The 26178-nt window shown below is 39.0% G+C and overlaps 3 protein-coding genes across 3 annotated transcripts; all 3 read left to right on the top strand.

Annotated features, from left to right (window-relative positions):
- Positions 1-2033: 2033 nt before the first annotated feature.
- Positions 2034-4329, top strand: LOC136240200 (annexin-B12-like). Its single transcript, XM_066031118.1, has 12 exons — positions 2034-2165; positions 2217-2295; positions 2343-2437; positions 2492-2605; positions 3083-3139; positions 3196-3229; positions 3286-3365; positions 3423-3491; positions 3556-3657; positions 3707-3788; positions 3838-3950; positions 4008-4329. Exons 1-12 carry the CDS (start codon positions 2151-2153, stop codon positions 4128-4130), a joined length of 963 nt encoding a protein of 320 aa, XP_065887190.1. The 5' UTR covers positions 2034-2150; the 3' UTR covers positions 4131-4329.
- A 2160-nt stretch (positions 4330-6489) lies between these two features.
- Positions 6490-15650, top strand: LOC136241282 (annexin A6-like). Its single transcript, XM_066032478.1, has 26 exons — positions 6490-6650; positions 6707-6797; positions 7191-7285; positions 7549-7662; positions 7715-7771; positions 7827-7860; positions 7912-7991; positions 8042-8110; positions 8560-8661; positions 8712-8787; positions 8835-8947; positions 9248-9370; positions 9898-10027; positions 10085-10225; positions 10445-10722; positions 11734-11815; positions 11865-11959; positions 13210-13323; positions 13385-13441; positions 13489-13522; positions 13709-13788; positions 13836-13901; positions 13950-14051; positions 14123-14198; positions 14251-14363; positions 15405-15650. Exons 1-26 carry the CDS (start codon positions 6612-6614, stop codon positions 15525-15527), a joined length of 2484 nt encoding a protein of 827 aa, XP_065888550.1. The 5' UTR covers positions 6490-6611; the 3' UTR covers positions 15528-15650.
- Positions 15651-15677: 27 nt separating this feature from the next.
- Positions 15678-25715, top strand: LOC136240202 (annexin A7-like). The gene is made up of 12 exons (XM_066031120.1): positions 15678-15787; positions 15833-15914; positions 15970-16064; positions 19892-20005; positions 20978-21034; positions 21097-21130; positions 23055-23134; positions 23182-23247; positions 24234-24335; positions 24390-24465; positions 24705-24817; positions 25437-25715. Exons 1-12 carry the CDS (start codon positions 15776-15778, stop codon positions 25557-25559), a joined length of 954 nt encoding a protein of 317 aa, XP_065887192.1. The 5' UTR covers positions 15678-15775; the 3' UTR covers positions 25560-25715.
- Positions 25716-26178: the final 463 nt, after the last annotated feature.

The raw sequence follows: 26178 nt of genomic DNA, 5'->3' as shown, positions 1-26178 counted from the left end.
AATGAATGTAAGTCATACTAGCCCATAAACACCCTAACATGTAAGGAACATGTAGCTACATACCTGGGAAATTGAAATAATAAACAGTACTGCTGACTCAAGTTGTAGAACAGTGAAAAACAAACAATGTTGACTAAAACAGTAAACTTTCCACATCTGGCAGATTCTGAATGGATATTCCCTCAGACTAAGATTAAATAGGCTGCCGTTTATTATTGTACTGCCTGGTTGAAGTTGTAATGCTGTTCTTCTGTAATCGATGCTGTCATAGTACTATATTGTTGTTGTACCATTGCTACTGTTTTATGGGCTTTTTGGGTGTCCCAAAAAATACCATACCAATGGAGAATTCTTAATTACTTCCTCTGACTAAAGACATTATGTCTTCCTCCTGATGCAGCAGCATTCAAGTGTTGTTATGTTATTATCTACTTTACCAGTTAGGCACTGGAGGGTGTACACAGAAGGCAGAGCCTATAAGTATACAGTTTCCAAATTCCATATTAGTATCTTTGTATACTCGGTCTCCTCAAATCTGTAGTTTTTACTCTGCTGTAGGAATTTGAGCTCATATACTATACACTGCAATTATACAGACTTTCATACTTGGTGGCCTGTAACTACTTCAGGAGAGATCATACCTACAAGTTTAAGTGATGATCTCAAATGAACTAAATAATAATAATCAAAACAGATTAGGGTGATTATGTCACTCAACCAGGTAATCCAGTTGAGGTGTTACCATCTTATCCAACAATGGCTTGTACTTCCAGTTCTGATTCCAGCACATACAATTATTATTAGTCTATGCGTATTGTTATTCATTGTGATTGTGTAATGTGAGGTCAGTATACATTTTAATGGATTCATTCATGGCTGGTACCTTATATGGTAAGTATTGCTTACATTGTAACAGGAGCTTATAAGTTGTAAGCTCCAGATTGTAACTATGTGAAGGTTTAAAGTAAAACTACTTATCTGTCAATTACATAGCATACGCTGGCAATGATGGCGCAAGATACTTTTTAATTGCTATGCAGATATGAACTACTTTGATACCATACCTGCATGTCAGTGGCCAGGCTGCAGATTAGATAACTGCTGTATAGCATTTGCCCCCAAATGCAATGTGCTAGTAACTAGTAAGGGTATTGAACAATGTTGAAAATGTCCCATGGAAAACCGTCTACTGGAACAGTGAGGAAGATAACACCAGTACATGGATTTGGAGAGGATAACGATTTTTGGACCTAGCCTGGCCCACCTGCTTATGGAGGAGATACCATTCACACAGAAGTGACCCTTTCCTGCTACAAAAAGTGGTCCTTCCCCAGCCGGAGAGCTAGCTAATAGTGACCCCCTTCTGCCAGGTCATTGGTGTCTGCTCATAGTGTATATGTGAAGTAGTTGCTGACCCCAAACAGTCAAGGTGGAATGAGCATTCATGTGCACCCACCATTATTGTTCAATGCTATCCATGGATTTGACAATAACATTAAGGAAGTGTATGTAGGTATTGAGATCCAGGAAAGTTTCAGAATCCTATCCAAAGATGTACTAACTGAATGTAGAGGGGAGTGCAACACCATCTAATGGCATGAATACAACAATGGACATGCCATGAATACAACAATGGACATGCTGATATTGCATGAGTCTTACCAGCAATAAGTCACCTCAGTTGCCCAGATGTCTTCTGCAATGATAACACCTCAGGGAGTCTACCACAACCCATGAATTTCCTATAGTAAATGATGTGGCTGTCATGTGACATAACATGGTTATATGTGCTGTTCATGCATTTGCCATATATTTGTACATATTATTGACCTATAAATTCATGCTTATTCAGCATACAGACTTATATAATAATTATGTCACACCATACCAACCAACAGACCACTCTACAGACTCACACTGTCTACTTAGCTAACTACCATGTATACCATTAGAAACCCCTCTTGTGAAGAACCCTGGCTATACAATGGAATGACTTATTAATCCATGAAGCCATGTGATTTCCTTGGTATAAAAATAAATTACAGGTAACATGAAGCCATGTAACTGCCTTGGTATAAAATGAAGTACAGTAAGGTTAGTCTTCATTTCAGAACGAATTTTGGTCTGAATCAAGCAGCTCTAAGACAAAGATGGCAGCTTCTGAGGTACAGTTAAGCAAAGTTTGTAGCAGTAATTTACTATCATTTTGATAATAGCAAGGTACAATTAAGCCTGCGCCTAACTTCAATGCAGAGACTGACTCGGAAACTCTCAGCAAGGCAATGAAAGGAGCAGGTAAGTAGAATAAGATTTAGCTAGCCAATACACCGCATTATGTGCAGGTACTGACGAGAAGGCCATAATTGACGTGCTAACCAAAAGGAGCAGTGACCAACGACAGGAAATTTTTACCAAATACAAGTCCATGTATGGCAGGGTGAGAGTTACTTATATCATATTACCTTTGCTGTTTACTTTTCTCCGTCTTCAGGATCTCGTAGACGACCTCAAGTCAGAGTTGTCTGGTAACTTCCGGGATGTCATCGTGTCGCTTATGAGACCTAAGAGCAGATTTGATGCCATTTCACTCAGAAAAGCTATGAAGGTGCACGCATAAATTATACCCAACTATGTCTTAATTCTTTACAATGGAGCACTGAACGTAGCGGCCTATTTGGGTAATAAAATATTCTTACTTTATAGATGCAGGTGACAAAATCCCTTTTAGACATATAGGAGTGTAACAGTTTGAGAAACATTAGCCTTCTAGACATGATCGCTGCTTACAACAGTATTATCTAAGCTGTCTGATGGAGTCGGTTCTTTCAAGCGTTCGAATCATGGTCCATTTTCCGGGTTTGTTCGCGCATGACCACAAACATCCTATTTGTTAACTTTGTAAGGCTTTACATAATTATTTCATTGCCACCCTTACAGCTGTCATATTATCACGTTACTGTTGCTATGGAATAGTGCTGTTGTGTTTAGGTCTTCTCAGCAATCACTTAATGTGGTTATTCACACCAATCCCACATGAAGGCTACCATGTTACCTAGTTACCTTTTTTTGTATGTACTTGTAGGGTTTGGGAACTGATGAAGAAGTTTTAATTGAAGTGATTTGCACCAAAACTAATTCTGTAAGTGCACTTATAATGGTACTTCATAAAATAATTGACATTCCTCTACTGTGTAGGAAATAGAAAGTATCAAGACAGAATACAAAGCAGGTAACTATACTAGTTTATTACCAATTGTGTGATGAGACACACTGACCTACTGATAGAAAATGACAGGGATCTAGAAAAAGACATTGTTAGCGAAACTAGTGGACACTTTAAGCAGCTCTTGGTGTCACTTTTACAGGTATGAACATGCTACGTAGCTACCAAGTTTAGAATGTTGGAAATGTACTTGGCATAGGCAAAACGAGATGAGAGTACAACAGTTGATGCAGCCAAAGCTCAAGCTGATGCTCAGGCACTTTATGATGTAAGGTTGCACTAATAAAATTAATTATTATTATTGTATATCATATAAATAATTTGGTTTTAAGGCTGGTGAGGCTCGCTGGGGTACAGATGAGTCAAAGTTCAACGAAATCTTTGCTACCAGAAGTTATGCTCATCTTCAAAAAGTGTTCCAAGTTTATCCCACTGTAAGTTGCTAAGATACACAAAACATTCTAGTAATCAAGCACATATCAGGTTTCTAAAAAGAACAGAAGTATTACTGATGCTATCAAGGGAGAAATGTCTGGTGATATTCAAAATGGAATGCTTGCAATAGGTTTGTACAATAGTTAGTTGCTGCAACTGTTGTAGCACTGTTTGTGTAGTTGGTTGTGTGCAGAGTCGTCCGACTTATTTTGCTGAGAAGCTCTATAAAACCATGAAGGGTTTGGGCACCAAAGATGACACATTAATCAGGATTGTTGTGTCTCGTTCAGAGGTGTGTGGATATATGATGTGTTAGTGAACTAGTGCTGATTGTATTGATATTATATAGATTGATTTGGGAACTATCAAGCAAATCTTTAAGGATAAATATGGGAAGACACTGCATGAGTTCATTCATGGTGACACTTCAGGAGACTACAGAAACGCATTGCTATCAATTGTAGGCAACTAACTGATATGGCTGCAAACCTGAATTGACTTTATATTAATTAGATATGTAGCTAGTATAGTGTGTTATGATCACTATAGAGTGAGCATGACACACATACAGTGCGTAGTTGTAGAAACCTCATACATTGACAATGATTCTGCATGAAATATCAAAATTGAAGTTGTTTTTGAATATCTCTCAATGAACTGTATTAATTTGATTCTGTATCTAAGCATGTAAACGCGATATATGTATTGTACATGCGTACATATGTATGCACAGGTCTGACAAGATATATATATAGGCATACGGTTCACGGTCGAAAGTGAATGGAATACTTGGTGGTCTAAGTCTACTGTTTGTCAAACATTTTCCTGTTTAGTGTACAGCTCACTTGTCACAGCTATGGTGTCGTGAGGTGTGCACTGTGACACAGTTACATATGCAAATTATATAGTCGATCTGTGGTAGTATGGTATAAAGGGGAGAAGAGGCAGAGTAAGCTGAAGGTTTTTGGCATATACATCCTTACACTAGAACATTTTACCACCATTATGGCTAGGGTTTAGAAACTTGATCTGTAAACGAACAACTAGCTATAGCTATGTAGTACCTTTCCAAATTTTATGATATCTGCAAATTAGAAAGTCGAATTTGTTGGAAAAGACTTTGTGAATTGTTTTTGAGGATACTTGTACAAAGTTTATATGTGCATAGGCCTTTTTCACAGTTGCAAAATAAGTACAAAATCTGTACACCGACATGCACTCTACAGAGAGTCAAATACTCTAATAGAACAGTCATAACATGGACTTTCTGCACATGTGTAAGCATAGTAAGTACGATGAGTTGTGACTATCTTTCATATATCATGCCTAAGTGAATTAGATATGTCAGTCAACACAGTTTACACTTGCCATCAAGCTTTACTAAACATACTACAGTGGATTGGAACCTGTATGATGTTGTGAGTACTGAGATAGGCAGTACGATACCCTATTAGTAATGTGTTAACTAGTTACGGTTTCTATGACCAACCAATACTATTATATGAATAAATATGAGGCTCGTGTGGAGGAATGGGTGTGTCAGGGTGGAATGGCTGAATTGTCTTGTATCATTATTGTGTAGCTAACCATATTCCTGGTTTAGGGGACACGTGAGCATCTCATGTGATCCGGGAGACAATTCAGCCACTACAAATCTTCATTACAAACTCATGTCATAAACAACCCCACAGCTGTCCGTATTCTGACACCCTGAACCCATGTCACATTAACCATTAACCATACCAGGTTAGGCATGATCAATGGAGATGAATTTAGGTGAATTAAAGGGAGGGAGGGTGGGAAAAGCAGCTTCCCAGCTCACTACGGTTTGTCAGTTGAATATCGCTAAGTAACCAGTTGGTGGGTGCCTCAATCTTATTTAAATTTCCCGCCCACACTATGTTGGTACACGTGACTGCACTGTTGTTCATATTTCCAGATCAACAGTGCTAGCTATATGAATGTAAATAACCTTCTAGTTAACACTGTTTAACCTGCAGTTAAACTTGTTCCCTACACAAAGTATGTACACACTACATGCATGCATGCCACTAAATTATAGCCTACATGCAAAGAGCTGTTTATATGGTGCATATTATTTACCTTACGGAAGATCACATAATGCAAATAATGTACCTATCAATGTCAAGCCCCACCCCCGTGGGTCGCATACACCTACTGGCCGTGGGGATTTGAGTTTGCTGAACCAAAAATTATTTTAATAGGTAAATCAAATCCCCTATACAAATCCCTCTTTTGAGGTGGCGACATAGTGGGGCTTGGAATTTGACAAATCCCCTGTATTGCCCCACCCATAGATATTATAGTATGGGTGGTACTATAATATCTATATGCCCCACCCTACCCAGGTGGGGGAGTGGGGGATGACATTGATAGGTGCATAACTCCTATGATATTACAAGTGAGGGGTAGAAATGTTTACAAAGCCAGAGAGCATCATTATTACGATGTTAACAACCACACAAGTACATACCATACATTTTCAGTAGACACAAATGCTGCATTAGTATCCTAAAAATTGCATTATGGCATAGCATAGATCCTTTACACCCTGTAAAGGATCTGGCATAGGCAGTATAGCTATAGCTAGCTAACTATAGTCTAGCTATTTTCAACAAAATTACAAGTTTTGCCGGCAACAGCTATACCTGCACACATTTGGAATGTTGAACAAGTGGTCATGATGATCAAATTTTGCGTCACAATGTCATTGTTTGCATGCCTGACCAATCAGCTGATCTATCTTGGATACAGGAAGCATTATAGGAATTTTAGTGTTGACCATTGCGGTGGGGTGGTATGAACACCATGGATACACATGCATATAAAAGGCTTCCCATCAATTATAAATGTGTAATTGTTTCTCACCTCAGGTTGCCCGTCTCACGTTCCTTTTGCGAGTAGTTTGAAGAAAACCGCAGTAGCGCTAGCCATGGAAGTCGCTCCAGCACCGCATTGGTACAGCACCGATGTAAGTGGATTTATTTAGCATGGTTCAATGTTCGTGAATGTTATTTTTGCTGTTAGAAAGGAACGGTGATAAACATCACACTGATCCCATCAAGCTTCGACCCCAAGGCAGATGCCAGAGCTTTGCGAGGAGCCATGGAGGGATTGGGTAAGTCGCTTCATAGATTTTTGGGCAGGTTTTGCAATGATGCAACAATAACGTTGACCGTAATGCGTGTTGATACGTCCGGATAAGTTTATTGCGGTTTGCAATTAATGCTTGCTTAAAATTCCATTATGAACAGTGCTGTTGTCATAGCAGTTGTTATTTTAAGCTCTCTTTGATGTATTCAATGTCTCTGGTCTCAATTGACATATTGGTTGTTACCATGAGAAACATCAGAACCTTCAAGATACAATGTCATAAAGATCAAGTTATAACTGCTCCATGTCTGTTAATTAATTCACGTTCTGACCTGACCTAACCAAGACCTTCCAACAGGTGGCATTACAAAAGCATTCCTAGTTGTTGCTGTACCTGTTTATCTATATAATCTCACAGGTACTGATGAGAAGACTATCTGGAAGATACTGACTTTGCGTACCAGTGCTCAGCGACAGATGATCTCCACAGAATACAGTACCCTGTATGGAAGGGTGAGTATACACTGGACTACTACAGGGACATTCAAATAAACATGTTTGCACTGAGTTTTAGTGTCATTAAGATGGTCCCATTGTGAGATAGTTGGTAATTTAAAAGACAGTGTTCTTGTTTGTTGTGGGCATACAAGGCTGTATTGAAGTTTCTACTATAACACATTCTTCATGAAACATTAGATTATTCACATTGCTTAGTTCATACAACACTGCCGTGTCTTCTATTTTTGTAAAGCTAAATATTTTGTTTTTTATGACAGGATCTAGTGAAGGATCTCAAATCAGAGTTGACTGGCAACTTTGAGAATGTCATGGTGTCACTGATGAGGCCTAGACAAAGGTTTGACGCAATTTCTCTGCGTAAAGCAATGAAGGCAAGTGTGCTTGATAAATATCAAGTCTGTGTTACCACGATGTGTTGTGTAGGGGCTGGGTACTGATGAGGCTGTCCTGATTGAAGTATTGTGCTCTAAAAACAACCGAGTAAGTATCAATACATTTCAAGTGTTGTCATAATATAAAATACTGATCATGGCAGGAAATTCAAGATGTGATACAAGACTACAAGGAAGGTATGTTTGTAGCAGTGTTGTTGATCAGTTGATATTATAGTTTACTTGCAGAGTACGACAGGGACTTGCTTAAGGATGTGAAGGATGAGACCAGCGGCCATTTCAAGAAGATGTTTGTATCCCTCCTTCAGGTAGAGTTTCAAGATGTCTACGTTGTGCTTATGGTTCACTGTTCATATAGGCTCGTCGTGATGAGAGTGCCACTGTGGATGAAGAACAAGCCAAGGCTGATGCCAAAGCTCTCTATGATGTAAGATGACATCAAGAGTTGATAATACATATTGATCACTACAACATTCATCATTACACCTATCAGTCATTAAGTCAGTCACTAAGTCAAGTCAACAAGTCTAAGTCTTTGAAATTAGGTTAGGTAATCCTAAGGCTGCAGCACATGTTGCTGTCAGACCTTCAGTGCTGGTCACTGTAAAGTGTTAATAATAATAAAATGTTCATTTGGTAGCTACCTCTAAAATTAGACCACCTCATTATATAGTGGCCATATCAAGTAGGTAGCTAAAGTGTACTTCATGACCTCATTAATAAGACCACACACTGTAAGCAAGAGTATATAATGGAAGAGAAAGTCAAACTAAGTTCCCTAAATATATATATACACACTACATGATTGAGGCTTCCCATAAGTGTCTCTATAAGCTAATTATGTTTAACTGTATTAAACTGTGGTATGATTTACAGGCTGGTGAGGGTAAATGGGGAACAGATGAGTCAAAGTTCAACGAAATATTGGTGACAAGGAGCTATGCACATCTCAGAAGAGTCTTTGATATATACGCATCGGTAATGGTTTAGATATTTGTACACAACTATTAAATTCTATTCTTGAAAAGATTTCCAAAAAAGATATATATGGAGCCATAAAATCCGAGATGTCTGGTGATCTTGAAGATGGAATGATTGCTATTGGTATGGTCTCGATTTAAGTCACATGTGCTTTATATTGTGTCCTGCAGTTGACTGTGTATATAGTCGTCCAACTTATTTTGCAAAGAGGTTGTACAAGACTATGAAGGGACTGGGAACCAAGGACGATGCTTTAGTTAGGATCATCGTGTCTCGTTCTGAAGTAAGTGTAGTGTAGGGGAGAATATCCAACTGTCAGTATATTGAGCCTATACAAATGGTTTGTTTAAAGTATACCTTTGATGAAAGTTAACACCTTCGTTGATGATAGAGAACTGTTAAATAGGGTCAAGCACTCTGTTTACTGAATTTACTCTCCCAATGCAAGGGTGTAACTTCAACTTGCACTATACTAAGATCTACAGTTACAGTTTTTTGACTTTTTGTCAAAAAACTTGTCAAGATTATGACATTCATGTGCAACACTGTAAACTAAATGTATACTGTTTATAATACACTTCAGATTGATCTCCCTGCTATAAAGAAAGTCTTCAAGGACACATACGGCAAATCCCTCAATGAATGGGTCCATGGAGACACTTCTGGAGACTACAGGGATGCCCTGTTGTCTATCATTGGACCTGAATAATGGCCACTCCGTTCACCTCAAGGAAACCGCATCACATTTAGTCAAGAACACATTAGTTTCAATAGTCATTGTACAGCATATTATACACTGCAGTTGAATATATATTACACTCTTGATTAAAAACAATCATAGTTTTTCATTAATAAATTTATAATACAAACACTTTTCAAGTCATTTTGAAATACTTGTGTGCCAAACGAGGCTGTGCAGATTTATTGCCAAAAGAGCTGGGAGATTGTAATTTACTTGGTGACTGCAATTTTGACTTCATTTCTGAATTGGACTGAGTTGCTTGCAAGTTGGGAGAAGATAAGCTGCCCAATCGAGGTTTAGGCTTGACTTCAGGTTTTGGCTTGTTCTCAGGCTTAGCTATTTTGCTAGGTAGAGTATTGCGGCGGAAGTTTCCAGGTGGTTTAGGCTTCAAGAAAGGCTTTAATGCAGGCTGAGGGTTACCTGGAGGCTTGGGATTCTCTACAGGCTTCTCATTAGCACTCTTCAATCTTGGCCATGTTTCAGCATTATAGAAAGGTGACTGCAGCTTCTTCTGGGGCTTTGGCTTCACTGAAGGTACACGCTTCTGTTCTGATGAAGCCGATGAAGAGTTCCATTGTTGTAATGATGACTTTACAATTGACTGTGACCTCATGCTTGACAGTATGTTAGACTCTGAAGTAGCCTGTACTTCTGGTTTACGTGCAACTGTTGGTATAGGGTTCTCCTCTGATGTGCTGCCTAGGGCTTGCTTGGAGACTGGCTTTACCTGTATGGCTGGCTTTACTGGTGTAACTGGTTTTGCTGGTGTAACTGGCTTTACTGGTGTAATTGGTTTTACTGGTGTAACCGGCTTTACTGGTATAATTGGTTTTGCTGGTGTAACTGGCTTTGATTTAACCAATGGCTTTATTTTAGTCACTGGGGGTCCTTGAGTTTGCTTGGGTTTAACTTCTGCTGGACCTGGCTCCACTTGTGTAACTGGTTTTGCTGGTTTCGGTTTAACCAATGGTTTTATTTTAGTCACTGGGGGTCCTTGAGGTTTAAATTCAGCTGGATCTGGTTCTACTTGTGTAACAGGCATTGAAGGTTTCAATTTAGTTACTGGCAGTCCTCGTGTTTGCTTTGGTGCTCTGTCAGGCTCAACTTGTGTTGTTGGTTTTGTCTTAATTGATGGTTTAATATTAGCTGCTGGGGGTCTTTGCTGTGTTTCAATTGGCATAACTTCTGGTGTAATGGACGGTGACAAAGTTTCAAATAATGGTGAACTCACTGGTGAATCCTGCTTAGCCAATTCTTCAGACGTCTCTTTGTCAGATGATAGATTACTGAATGATGAGGTAGTAGAAGGTCGTTTGGTTTTTGGCTTGACTTCTGGTGGCTTTCTCTTAGATTGTGGTTGCTGCACAAATGACATGTCAACAGAGAAATTCAAACGTGGTCCCACAATTTCTAGAAGCAATTGCTTAACTTGTTTATCCTGTTGATTTTTGTCAAGAATAGTAACAATATTTTGAACGTACAGAGATGGGTTGGGTGCATGAGTATCTTCATTGTATTTCTTTCTCTCCATGTACACCTTCAAGTCTTGCAGAGATTCTGCCATCTTGTTTACACTTGTCAAAGTTGATGAGATCACTTTCCTCAAGTTAGTTGGTCCCATTGCCTGTAGAACATGCTCCAGAAAGAGCGTGGCCTTACGCAGAAGCTCCAAACAATTGTCTTCCGTGTATGTATCATTGGAGCAATCGTCCCCAGTTGGCCCGCGAACGTACTTTAGAAAAAGGTCGCACCAGTCTGATAGCTCCGCGTAATCTACTTTAAATACTCTTGCGAATAACGAACATTCCTTCCTGACGTAGTTGATAATGTAGTAGCAATCTTTGCTTCCTGTTGTTACCTCTCCGTTATAACCCCCGCAGAATCTCACCACTTGATCTAGCGTGTTAGACAACAGATCTAAACATCTTCTGTGGTAGTCTAAAGGTGATATCAGAAACGGGTCGCTTGTTCCTTTAGGCGGTAGAGCCAGAACAGCTATCGTACTGCCTCTCGCTCCTGCCATTCAATCTCAGAATCTGCGGCTAGTATATGGTTACATCAACTCTATTTGAAGCACATGCAGCTCTCATAGCGCACTCCAAGTCGAGGCGCTAAACACAAATAAAAGTAACGCGCTACAAGTATTAATTTTGGTGTTATAAAAGCCATGATATCCGCTGGTAAACCTCGTGGTAAACTCTCGGATAAACTACCGCTATCTTGGGCTCTGAAACTTCTACTTGTCTTTATCGTAGACGATTACAATGGCGAGCGGAGTGAGTTGCTCTTAACAATATTAATAGCTCACACTTAATGTTGTCTCGCAGGGTTCGGCGACAGTAAAGCCTGCAAGCAACTTCAATGCTGAGAAAGACTCGGAGGTTTTGCGCAAGGCAATGAAAGGACTGGGTATGTCTCTATTGTATCACGTCACTGGGTTACACTATTGAACTCGCAGGTACGGATGAGAAGGCTATCATTAATGTGTTGGCTTACCGCAGTTGTGCACAACGACAAGAGATCAAGTTAAAATTCAAGTCAATGTATGGCAGGGTAAGTGGAGACCTGTAAGTAGCGTATGCTGTGCAGAGTTACCAATGAAAAGGCAAGCTTGCTAAGAGTCAAGTGAGCTACTATTGATTCTGGCTTTTTAGCCTTGTACGGAAAGACTGGATTTTTTAATGTGGTTTGATTGGAATAAAAATTCAGCTCAAATTTATGATTATGATTATTAAAATGCTACCTAAGTGAGATACTAAGGCTGTTCATATAGTTACAGTGTGGTTATATAGTAATTTTCTAATTAACTATACATATAATTATGTCATGTGATCTAGTACTTCAGGAAACATGAGTGTCTTCAGCCTGTCAATATATTATTGACATTTCCTTATATAAAGAGCATATGACTTCCACTGGTATTGCTGTACTAAACATGCATAGTACAAAGGGTAACAATGTAGGGGAGGATTATTCACTATTCCATGTACTGGGGACTGATATAATAAAGGCTTATACAGAAATTTGACACTGAAAACCTCCTGGTGTGTACACAGGGAAAAATTCCATTGATGATGGTTGTGTAAAGAAAATCCCATTAACTTGATCCAGTTGCAATCTAAGTGAATGTCAAAGCCTAGAGTTCATTCAGCCAACAGTATTGCGAGAGGTATAAATTAGATCAATGGTGAACTTTACCAGTGTGTTTGGCAAACTGGAGGTAGTTTGATACTCATCCCTATGCAAACTATTGGTGGTATACAGTGCTGTTGCATTGCCTATATACATGTAGCCTTTTCAAATCTAGTGACTAGTAAATGCTGTTATATGGAAAGCTTAGCAGGAATTAATATTTCATGGAGCTAAATGGTTCCTATTGCAATATACTACTTTACAGTATAGTCTGCATAGCACTATATGGGTAGATGATTATTTAAAATATTTCCTGATGCTGAACAATTATAGTTATTAGTCAGATTCATTTCAAGAGATTTGCTCACTATTTTTGAGTATGCAGTACAAAATTCTGATCTGCCAGTAACTTGTGTTATCTATCACTTATAGGAAAAATATTTATGCCTACTAGACCAGAGCTAGTTGCAACTTTCGATTATAACTTTTTCCTAAATCCCTCATCATAGTAACCATTTACTTGATAGTAATGTAAGGAATCAGTATCAGTTCTCAAATCATATGAGATAACATAGAACAGATACTATGAAGGACTGTACACAGTAGACAGCTCATACGAACTAAGGTCAATGTTGTCATTCATGCATTTTGATTTAATTTTGCTTGTGTAGGATTTGGTGAAGGACCTCAAATCCGAACTTGGAGGTAATCTTGAGGTAGTGGCGCTAGCTATGTTGGAACCTTGTGAACTATTTGATGCTAAGAGTCTTCGTGGTGCAATGAAGGTGTGTAGAATGTGCATACTGGTACACAAACACATTTAGTTGTATTTTATCTCTCCTACAGGGTGCTGGTACTGATGAGGAGGTCCTTATTGAAGTATTGTGTACTAGAACTAATGCTGTGAGTATCATAGTATAACTAATGTGATTTAACATTACCACATACAGGAAGTACATGCTTTAAGGAAGGCATACAAGGAAGGTATGTATATATCTCAAAATATTTTTTATCACAATAGCATACATCCACATACATCCTTGATTAGCTCTGTAATGTAATTTTATTGGTCATTTGTTTAAGTCCCCCCCCATTATTGTAGTAATGGCCATGAGTTAATGGTATAGGTATACATATTGGTAGTCACACAGCAATGGTGTGTCTTTACAGAGTTCAGTAGAGACCTTGAGAAAGATATCGAGAGTGAGACTAGTGGTCACTTTAAGAGGTTGTTGGTGTCCCTTCTACAGGTGAGCTGTTGTTACTAATGGTTACTGTGATGTGTTGTGTTTCACAGGGTCAGAGAGAAGAGTCTGGTGTGGATGAGGGACTGGCAGCTAAGGAAGCTCAAGATTTGTATGATGTATGTGTAGTGCGTGTGTGTGTGTACACATCTGACTGAATTTTACAGGCCGGAGAAAAGAGATGGGGTACTGATGAGTCAATGTTCAATAAGATCTTAGTGACTCGAAGTTATGCTCAACTACAACGCACCTTCGACATATATACCAAGGTACCAACACATGTGACCATCACATGATACTACACATGTGAGCATCACATGATACTATTTCATATCACCAGATCGCCCAACGAGATGTGTACTCTGCCATTGGGAAGGAGATGTCTGGTGATCTTCGTGAAGGCATGCAGGCTATCAGTAAGATAATTGTTACACCCATATATGGTCACTTATGATGTATTGAATACAGCAAGGTGTGTGCACAGTCGTCCGATGTACTTTGCAGAGAAGCTGTACAAGAGCATGAAAGGAATAGGCACAGATGACACCACACTGATCAGGATCATAGTGTCTCGTAGTGAGGTAAAAGTTGTATGTACCTCCCTCATAACCTTATTATTCTTTAAGTTGTTTACTTCACTATAAAGTCCAGCTTTGTATTCCCCAAGTGAACGGTTTGTAAAGTATTCCATCTGTCTCTTACTTATGTTGCTGCATGCTTACTAAGGTAAAATATTTTACCTACTTAACACATGTGTGCTCCACTGTCAGTACTGTTTCAATATTTCCATATCACTTGACACCACTGCTAGCAAAGTATCTGTCCAGGCCACAAATTATTTTGATACTCTTTCACTGATTTCCAGCTACTGTAATATTTCATTGGTAGTTGTTTTGTGCGTGTGTGTAATGCATGTAGCTACATACGTGTATTTCGGGTGGCACAAGAATTTTACATCTTCAGTGGTATACTAGACCTGTTGGGACCAAAATATTTGTCATGTTTATTATATTGCATGAGTTTGTTAAGGACTGTATAGTTGCAAGTGCAGATTTCTCCCTACGTATGCATGAATGCAAACATTAAAGGAGTTTGAGCTGGTTGTACACCCTGTACATACATAGCTAATATAATGAGAACTACAACAATGGGCTCATGTGATTGCATGCATAGGTGGTTTTCTAAAAAAAAATTATTTTTTTGCGTGTGTTTGTTAACAAACAAGTTTAGGGAATGGGTCAGCTTAACAATCTGACACATTTTTTGGCTCCTGATAATCATCTTGCAGAATAGTCTCACATGTACCTTAGTTACTCACATTTTGCCAGCAGTAATATATCTTTCTGTCAAGCATGCTACTTTCATCATACCAGAGTTGATAATAGAATGAGCATACCAGAGTTGATAATAGAATGAGCATATGACCCAGTTGTAATGTTTGTTTGTTTAGCACTATTTTAAATCCTCAGGGGAGCTGACTAAGAGCTTCCATCTGTACTGTACAATACAAATAAACGGTTGAACCTTTCTCAACAGTCGCCATGTTTTGCAGGGGGTAACACATGACAACAATTTGTCTTATCATTACTGGTATTAGTGACATATTCATGTTTCTTCTACAGGTCGACTTGGAGGATATTAAAGCAAAATTCTTGGAGATGTACCACAAGACACTTGGTAAGATGATTGAAGGAGATTGTTCGGGTGACTACAAGAAAATGCTACTGGCCCTGGTCGGACCATAACTTAGAACCCAACAGCAGCTGGCTGATCAGAAACTGACTTGTGTGACTCAATCATGTATTATAAATCATTTCTTCAGGTGCATGTAGATTTTGTAAATTCAAACAATTTTTCTAATAAAACGATCACTCTTACTGTAAAATTTAGCGCTAGACGAATTATTTACTGCGCCACAAACATTAATTATTAGGCGTAACCCGTATAAAACTCCTTGCAGTTCTTTTAAAAGCTTTGTGACCAATAATAAGCAATGGCTAGCGGAGTAAGTTAATGAGGTCACAGAGTACATGCTCATGGTGTTTAGCAGGATTCAGGAACTGTAAAGGCTGCAGATAACTTCAATGCTGAGGAAGACGCAGAGGTTTTGCGTAAGGCGATGAAGGGGCTAGGTGGGTCTCTATCACGTGATTGTATAACCTTCTTTAAGTTAGGTTTAACTTGCAGGCACGGATGAAAAAGCGATAATTAACGTGCTGGCTAATCGTAGTTGTGCACAACGACAAGAGATCAAGTTGAAATTCAAGTCAATGTATGGCAGGGTAAGTTGTAGTTGAAACCATATGCATAGTGTGCACATAGATACGGTACGGAAATCGCGCACTATATATACAGCGGATTTCTCTTGCGTTCGAATCTTCGTATTCCGTATTGTGCACGTGTCTTCACTTTCAAAGCCTGGCACGTGCACAATACGGGCTACGGAAAATTCGAACGCAAGAGAAATCCGCTGTAACATCTGCCCTGATAACATGCGTGTTTTGGTTTAAGTCATGTGGTTGCTAAGGATGAAATGGCGAGCAGGTGTGTTCGTAGCTTATCTGTTTATGGCTAACGTCACTTCAGGATGAAGGAGTTAAGTCTCCTAGGACAGTAACAAAAGTTTGAAGAGTTTGCAAGAGCCATGTTTTAGCGAATTTGTACTAGTAGAGACACATTGGACACTGCAGGCTGGCGATTTATCAATGTCTGGTTAGTGACTGATTTCCAGCTACCTGTGGCCTTGTAGTCGTAGAAACGAAACTTAGATGTACTCTTCCGTACTGTACTGCAAGTGTGTCTACAATTATCAAACACTTGGTCACCAGGCCACGTCGAGGGCCACGTACGTTCAATTCCGGTGCATATGATTAGATTTGAAGGAGGTCTGTATGGAAGTCTTATATTCCATCAGACTATGAAGTGGATGAACATATAATTGATTGGTCCCAGTTATGACTTATTTCAGTGGTTTACTACACAGCTGGCTAAAGGTAGCCCTACCAGTACAGAATGTGTTAAGTCAATGGTTTTTTCACAATCCCTCACGCTGTACCTACTACCTACGTAACTAATGAAGAAACCGTACACTTTAAAATATTTCAACTGTATAGTGCAATATTTATTTTTATTTTTTATTATTAAGACTTTACAGCACAAGTGCTGAAGGACCTCTGTAGGACACCTGGTCCTACAGCCTGAATATGTGTGTGTGCATTGTAGCTATGTGTTTATGACAGTCCTTTTGAAACTACACTGATTGCTTAACCGTATAATTTAGTAGTGCATCTGGAGCTCTTGCTTGTCGGTCACCAGTACACTGTCATTTGCTGTTCTTTGATGGATGTCTAATCATGTGGCTTGGATGATTTCTTCAAATTTTTGTGTCTTATCAGAACATTCTGTCTTTCGTCCCCATACCATAACAGCTTTGGTTTCAGAGCAATCCAACACAGGAGTCTCCTAAAAGTTCACTAGTCTAAAGTCGTAAGGTCACTCCAAATATATTCTCAGTTTCCCGTCCTGGACTCAGGCATATTTGCATGTGGGCGGGTGGTCCATTTCCATTATTCCATTATAAGATTGGAAGCTTTTCAAGCCATTATTTGTCTGGCACAACCATAAAAAACTGCATAAAAGCATGTTTAGGCTTGTTCTTCTTTTTAAGTTGCAACAATAACATAAACGTGGATTTGTGCCGACTCGAAAGCACCGAAGGATCTATGATAGCACTGCTGACACATGAGCTAGCACTGTTGCACGGTGAGCCTGTACATTATGCAAGAATAACCGTAAAATAATGAAAGAATACGGAGTAATGGAATATTTTAGAGTTGACATTAACCAGATACGGGTGGTGGACGGGAAACAGAGAATTTAATTGGAGTGGCCTAAGCAGTGAATTTATACAATATGACAATTGATACAATAAATCCAAGTTGCCTATTACACTACACCTGATATTGCTATCGAAACTAAACTAGCTAAGCTGCTTCCCAACACAGAAAATTTGTGAAAGTTCACAAAAATGAGAGGGTGTGGCCGTAACATAATTTGCTGACCTCTTGACATATTGGTGGCTTGTTTATTACAAACAACAGCCTCTTGTGATCATACACACATGCCTGTTCATTGTGTACAAGGCTAGGTTAAAGCTGACAAATTGCTACTAATTGACAAATGAAGTCATTAGAAATATTCTCACGCTCGTAACTACGCACAGTATCTATGGCGACTAACTAGTACAAGCAAAATACGGATGGTTTTTTGAGCTTGTTACGTCACACTGAGAATTTGTACAGAGACGTCACATGAGTTACTTCCATTTCCAATCCCTTTGGTATACTGTATCTATGGTGTGCATAAACACAGATATTATATTACAGGAATATCTATGGTATAAAGTGTTTGTATATGTACCATAATGTGTACAGGGTGTCATCTACAAAGCTAAATACTGTTGATTTCAGGTCCGTTTGAACACTTTCGTCTGTGTCGCGAGCTATTCTGTGGTGGTTTTTAAAGTGAACCAGCCACAAGAAGCTTTACGGATAAACCACTCACAAGAAGTCACTGTGACACTGTAATATTACAGCCAAGCTGAAGAAGGTTTTAGCTTAATGCAAAACCTGTAACGCAGACGGAACTGCTCAGACAGAACTGAAATCAACAGTAGAGCTGCAAGAGACGTTTTCTTAGTCTTGCTTGGCCAGACCACTTTTTCTCTGCATGGCGCTTATCGATTGGAAATTATAAGTGCCTGCTTCGAGAAAGGGTCTGGAATGGTTAGCATAGGCAACTCGTTTCTAGCACCCCCAACCACTATGGAAGGCGTTAATGAATTCCAACAAGCTTTTGCCCACATCTTGACCCACAAACATTCAATATTTGGTTTTGTGCCTTTTCAACAGCAAGATTTCAAGCTGTGCTGTGACTGTGACGCCGTAGAGCCTGCTTCACTGGCAGGTACCATGAAGAAGAAAGTGGTATGGTTTAAAACACGAAATATGTTTACCTTTAGGCATTATGTCAGTCACTTTTCTCACCAAATCCACGCCTCGCTTTGAGTGGCGCACCACTCATCAACTGGCAAGTGCCAAAAACTGATTTAGAATTTGTGGGCTGAGATGTGGGTGAAAGCTTGTTGGAATTCATTAACACCCTCCATAGTAGTTTGGGGGTGTTAGAAACGAGTTGCCTATGCTAACCATTCCAGACCCTTTTTTGGAGCAGGCACTTAGAATTTCCAATCGATAAATGCCATACAGAGAAAAAGTGGTCTGGCCATGCGAGACTAACATTTTTCGTGCTGTGGAATGATAGTATGTAAATGATGGGTGTCACGTAGGCATGCACTGTAGGCCAAGCAGTCAACATCTTGACTGACCGAGGTGTTGTGATTTAAAGCCTTTTCCAGTATTTGACCTAATACATGTAGAAGTTACTGTGTTTGCACCCTAAGAAGTCGTCACCTTACAGAATTTTTCCTATTAATTGTGAGCTAAATATTTAGGTCAGATGACACAGAAGTGTGATCATGACATTTTGAGAGTCACTCCTCGTGAACACACATGTGCAACAGGATTAGTGCAACTGTAAGCTATCAGTATGAAGAGCTAGTAATAGCATCATTAAACAACCGATTATTTGTATTGAACACTGGTAGATGCTGCATGGATAAGGCTGCATGCAGTGGCCAATAGCATTAACCCTACAGTGAAAGTGAAACCTTACTTAGCAGTTGCCTTTCTAGTAAGACCACCTTTTACTGTATAGCCTAAATATTTCGAGGGGGGACATTTTTTTACTGGTTTCATGGTTTTGGGGGTTACCTTTAGCTTTGATATATTTAGACCTCCATGTAGTCTAATACATTTTGGAAGTATTGCAAATCAGTGTTTGCAAATCAGCGAAACTTTTATTTTTAACAACATTAAGCTCAACCTCGAAAAATTTGCCCCTGGAAATATTTAGGCTATACAGTAGTACTAACCAGGTCCCAAACACAGGCTACATGTACCTCATTATTCAGGCCAATTTTTTTCAGGCTGGTTTCACTATAATAAAGATGAATCGTTATATCATGTGTATAGCTAGTTTGCTTGTGTAGGATTTGGTGAAGGACCTCAAATCAGAACTTGGTGATAACCTCGAGGAAGTGACATTAGCTATGATGGAACCTTGTGAACTGTTTGATGCTAAGAGTCTTCGTAAAGCAATGAAGGTGTTTGTGTGTTGTTTGCATGCATGTATGTGTGTATTGCGTACGTACGTGTGTGTGTGTGTGCGTGTGTGTTTGCTAAATAACAGATAAAAATCAGCTACAATCAACATTTGACTTGAGCAGCTTACCGTGGCATCTATAGGTAGTAAAATACCACCTAATTCTGCTATAATCAGGTCATTGTATAATATTTAGTTTACTGTTTACTTGAAAAATATGCAAAATGCCTTAGCTGCCATCTGAATAATTTCTGTATACTCATCAATCGTGTCGGTGTCGATTTCTTTAAGTATTTCATTCTACCAGCAATGCATTTTGTGCTACATGTCTAAATATGTGACCCACTGAGTAAAGCATGGCCATTTTTAAACCATAGAAATACACTGGGTAATAATGCGTGCTATATGAAAAAATTATGCACACTTTAATCGTGTTCATATGCACTATAATTAAGTTCAAATCAATAAAACTTATACACCATTAGATTCGCCTGTTTATGGAGAGTAAGAAAATCTTTGTTTCATGTTTGCACAGCAAAGGATATGTGAGTTATGGGTGTTTGTTTACGATGCGGTCAAAACAACGTTCACATCATCATTTCTTAGTTGGAATGACCTTCTTCTTTGTCAATCCATACAGGGAAAGCCGTATACCTTGACAGTTCATGGTGCACAGATTGAACCAAGTCCCATCTTCAGAGCTTGTTTCAATCGTGAATTATAAATGATTATGTAAGTGTCTGTAGTTTATTTCCCACATTGTTGCTGTACAAATCAACTGTTCATAATGTCAAGCACTACAACTCCAAGACCATTCATCATTAAAGACTGAAACTTTGGCTGTCCACTCTTTTGTTACTATAGATTACAGAGATGCAATAAAATGGAATTCGAGGAATGTGTGAAAACTGCCGTTTTTTGCTCAGCCGATCTCATAATGCTATATACGTCATGTCATTAATTCCCCTTATAGGGAGCTGGTACTGATGAGGCTGTTCTCATTGAAGTGCTGTGTACCAGAACTAATGCTGTGAGTAGCACTATCATCTCTTTAAGTACATGTAAACACTACTCATGTACCACTCCATATAGGAAATACATGCACTGAGGAAGGCATACAAGGAAGGTATGGTACATGTGCTACCGTATAGCCTAAATATTGAGGGGCAAAATTTTCAATGCTACCTATTTTAAATTTTGCAAGCAATCCCAAAATGTATTACCGTATAGCCTTAATATTTCAAGGGACAATATTTTCGGGGTTGAACAATGTAAAAATGAGGATTTGCAAACATTCCCATGTGTAAAATATGGAGGTCTAAATTTTTCAAGAATAAAATTTTTGCTGTTGACCCCAAAACCTCAAAAAGCAAAAAATTTTCTCCCTTGAAATATTTGGGTAGAGTACATGGAGATCTACATATTTCAAGGATAAAAAATAAATTTTTTGTTAACCCCCAAACCTCAAAATCAGCGAAAATTTTCTCCTTCAAAATATACAGGCTATACGCTATTTTGTGTATTCACATCAACCCTTGGAGGTTGTTCACATGTTGTAATATGTGATTGTTCCTGGTTGGTTGTAAATCCATCTGCATAAAGCCATGATTTGTAAGTAGGTATTACATAGTGTCAATGAGTAATTGGTACTACTAATACTCTTATGATGCAAGTGTAGCACCAGGTGTAAGGGTTGTTGTTTATTAGCTGGCTGAAACATCAACTTTTCCTATGAATGCCACTCAGCCTCCCGACTGGTGAGCCACCAACAGTTCAAAACATGGGAGAGTAATGCTACATGCTGGGAATGTTGTAATGACCCTAGGATGCATATCTTGTGGATGTGCAAGTCATCCTTGGTATTGATCTTAAAAGGTGTCAATGTTGAATTAATAGAACAATGACAAGCTTTTCTCACCATACTTTGTGTTTTGTGGGTTCGTTTGTCTTGTTTAGAGGTTGGAGTGATTCTTGTAAACATGTCATGTTCATGTTGCTGTTGCTGTTGCTGTTGCTGTTGCTGTTGCTGTTGCTGTTGCTGTTGCTGTTGCTGTACTACAATAGTATGTTTATAGCCTTATTGATGTTGTGTCTAAATATGGTAACTGACTAGTTGCCTATCTAGCTGAGTGAATAAACAAGTTTTAAGAGTCTAGTAAACTGGTAAACAGTTACGTATTCACTTGGTTAAATGTTGTACTTGATCAACCAAGTATCAAAAATCAGTGTGGCGACTATTCAAGGGTGGCTACCATTCAAGGGTGGCTACCATTCAAGGGTGGCTACCATTCAAGGGTGGCTACCATTCAAGGGTGGCTACCATTCAAGGGTAGCTACTATTTGAGGGTGGCGGCATTTGTACTCTATCTTTAAAGACACAGTGCGACTACTGTTCAATTGTAGTGATTGTAGCTTTTAACGAAGGAAATAAGGTACAGAACTCTGAGTGTACTGCAGCCACATAGCAAATAGTCACACGAATCACAAGAGAAATTTAATAGGAAAGAGTTCATCATGTAGTGGGGTGAAAGAGTTGCACTCAGTTACCCCGCAGAAACTATCTCACTTTCTTAATGCCTCAGTAATTCTGTTTTCAGGCCTCAGATTAAATAGTTTTGTAGCTCTGTTAACGCCATCTACTAATGAAGCACTAATGTGGTCGTGGTCTTGAGAAAATTACCATTGACAGTATATTACCATATAGTGGGAAATTTTGAGGGATGAAACTTTCACGAAACTGTGTAAAATCCGATTTTCATGTTTTTTTTAAATTCACAAAAGTCTAGAAAACTGGTAAGGTATACCTCTCTTATTATTAACTCTTGGTATTAAGTATAAACCTGAAACATTTCTCGATTATATTTTCATGCAGCTATGATTACTCGTGAAATTTTTGAAAGTTTTGTCCCTCGGAAATTTCCAGCTATACAGTACTTTATGATTGAGTGAATTGCAGCTTTGGAAAAAGAGTAACATTGTTAAAGTAGTGGGCTTTCTTTCTATATACATGTATGCCCATGCATTAGAAATCATGTTGTTTGTCTTTACAGAGTTCAGTAGAGACCTTGAGAATGATATTGAGAGTGAGACTAGTGGTCACTTTAAGAGGTTGTTGGTGTCCCTTCTACAGGTGAGCTGTTGTTGCTAATGGTTACTGTGATGTGTTATGTTTCACAGGGTCAGAGAGAAGAGTCTGGTGTGGATGAGGCACTGGCAGCTAAGGAAGCTCAAGAGTTGTATGATGTATGTGTAGTGTGTGTGTGTATAGTATATGCATGTGTGCGCATTTGCACAGCATAGCCAAGTGGCTAGAGCATCAGTCTGGTAATCGAAAGGTTCCCAGTTTGATGCTCGGTTACGTCAACTTGGTGAGCAAGAAACTTTACTTACATTGCTCCAGTCTACCCAGTTGTTTAAATGGGGATCTGGTCAATTGGGGAAGCAGCCCAGACAGCTGTAGCATCAATGGGTACCTGGGGAAGCAAATGCCAACCAGATCTGATGCCAACTGTCCATGTCTCACATAGTGGTGAAGGTCCAGGTGGGACTTTGGGTACCCACACCTTCACCTGTGGGACATGGTACAGTCTCCTGCAGGTCACTAGTACTGCCCCAGGAAGATTTGCCTGTGCTGACTCGTAGCACTTGAGTAGCACACAGGTGTCCCAGTGCTGATTCACTGGGTAGGTGTGACCATGCTAGTACAGCAACTGAAAGGCTTTGCCTTTTACTGTGAATCGTGTTGACCGTGCCTGTGTGTGGTAGCACAGCCAAGTGGTTCCAAATGCAACGCTCAGTGAGTGCCACATTGTTGTTTCCTTGAGCAAGAAACTTATGTAATTAGCTCTACCAAGCTGGAGTCCTGGCATTAACTGGCCATGGGGAAGCAAATTCCAACTTTCCACATCTTACATAATCATTTATTGTTTAATTATCCCTCTAGGGACCTGCAGGAAGTTAGCCAATGGCACAGGGAGTCAGAAACCCAAAAACTAGGCTAGGATGAGGTTCAGGTGTTACTTCCCAAGCCTTCACCTGTGAGGCATAGTACATGTTGTGTTAGGTAATATTCTGCCCCAGGAGGATTTGTCAGTTTGCCTACACTAGCTCTGTTGAGTAGTGTGCAGGAGACTGTGCTATGTATATAGCAGTTAACAGTTAATGTGTAGTGTATGTACGTGTACACATGTACTGTGTATGGTGAAGATCACTTTATTCTTTTGCCATAGGCTGGAGAAAATAGATGGGGTACCGATGAGTCAATGTTCAATAAGATCTTAGTGACACGAAGTTATGCTCAGCTACAATGCACCTTTGACCTATATGTCAAGGTAACAGCACATGTGACCATCACATGCTACTAACTCATATCACAAACATGCCAGATCGCCAAACGAGATGTGTACTCTGCCATCCAGAAAGAGATGTCTGATGATCTCCGTGACGGCATGCAAGCTGTTGGTAAGATTGTTTTTAAATTCAATATGTGATCAGTGGTAGAGACATGTTGTAATGCTGTTACTTGAGGCTGTATGTAAGGTGGTTATTTGCAGGTTGGGTTCAGATTTAATTTCTACAGACTGTCTTAAATGACAATTGTTCTTTTGGCATCACAGTTGGTATAAATAAGTCATTATTACCACTGTCACTATCAATGGCCAAGTAATTATTCTGGTCGTTACATAACATGTTTATTGCAGTGAGATGTGTGCACAGTCGTCCAATGTACTTTGCTGAGAAGCTGTACAAGAGTATGAAGGGAGCTGGTACGGATGACAACACCCTAATCAGGATCGTTGTGTCTCGCAGTGAGGTAAAGGTTTTACAGCCAAGCTTAAATGCATGTATGCAGGACACAAGTATAGGCCGTGTACTACTGTACTTACACTCGTGGGTCTGTTTAAATAGTGTACCTGGAGTGTTACTAACTTAAGCATATAATTCTCATTAATGCCAGAATTACACTAAAGTCTGAATAACTTAGCTTCACTTCATGATTTCACTGTTGGTTGATCACTACTGATGCTCCTGTTGCATGCTAAGAACAACAAGTATATGTGCCCAGATACTGAGTTCCAGGTCCAAAATCGCTGAACCAAACTCCCAGACGTCTGTGTGAAAAGTGTCTGGATTGTTGAAAGTAAAGTTCTGATAGATGAAGCCTTTTACATGTGTACGTAGTTACCTAATTTTATCCTGAGCTTATTTACAATGTGCAAAATGGAAAACTTTGTGTGAGGTAAGTCAGTTAACAATTAAATGTGTGTGTGTCATGAAGAATGCATGAGAGTTGAAGTGTCAGTAAATTTAATTGACATTATTATTTTATCTAATTCTTTGGCTCCACCAAGCTTTTACCAGCTTTACTACAAAAGATGCTGCATGCTAATTCCTAATGTCTTGTGTTGTAATGTCTTATGTTTCCTCTGCAGAAAGATTTAGAGGAGGTTAAGGCAAAGTTCTTGGAGATGTACCACAAGACACTTGGTAAAATGATTGAAGGAGATTGTTCGGGTGACTACAAGCGAATGTTACTGGCTATTGTTGGACAGTAACTTATACCAATTAGAAACTGCATCTGGTAACTATTTGTTTAGTATGGACACATTACTTTTTACTATTGGTTTTTGTATTATTGTTGCCAGCAAGCAGCAGATTTTTATTTGCACGATTATTACTGCAACATATTTTTATTGCTTTTTGCAAAATTATTACCGGTATAATCAAAACAAAACAAAAAAATTAATGCGTCACAAATATTCTATTGATTAAAAGGCAATTAATTGTTTTATTAATCATAAATCTGTTTAACAGTATAACAGATTCACAATACTTTACTGCTAAACAAGACAAGCAACTTTTACATGAATGGCCATTGGGACAACACCATCACTACTATTGTGTGAACTGATGTCTAGGAAGTATCAAATGGAAAAGACACCCCAACAAATCCAGGATCACTGGGAAAACTTTAATGGTTTTTTCTCCTTCATGTTCTTCAAAATTTTTTTATGTTGCTATATTAAGAAACTGATGATTTTTTACTTGAGCAATCAAAATTGTGACAGCATCTATGAAGAGGGTTTTTAATAGCTTTTCCAGTTGGCTGTATGTACTTGACAACTGATAACTTGACCTGTGAGTATGGTACAAGCTTAAAGTGTGCTCCTAACA

The sequence above is a fragment of the Dysidea avara genome, chromosome 12 (assembly GCF_963678975.1).
Source record: "Dysidea avara chromosome 12, odDysAvar1.4, whole genome shotgun sequence".
Taxonomy (NCBI): Eukaryota; Metazoa; Porifera; class Demospongiae; order Dictyoceratida; family Dysideidae; genus Dysidea; species Dysidea avara.
Note: the sequence above shows the minus strand (reverse complement) of the source record. Positions and strands in the feature narration are given on the sequence as shown.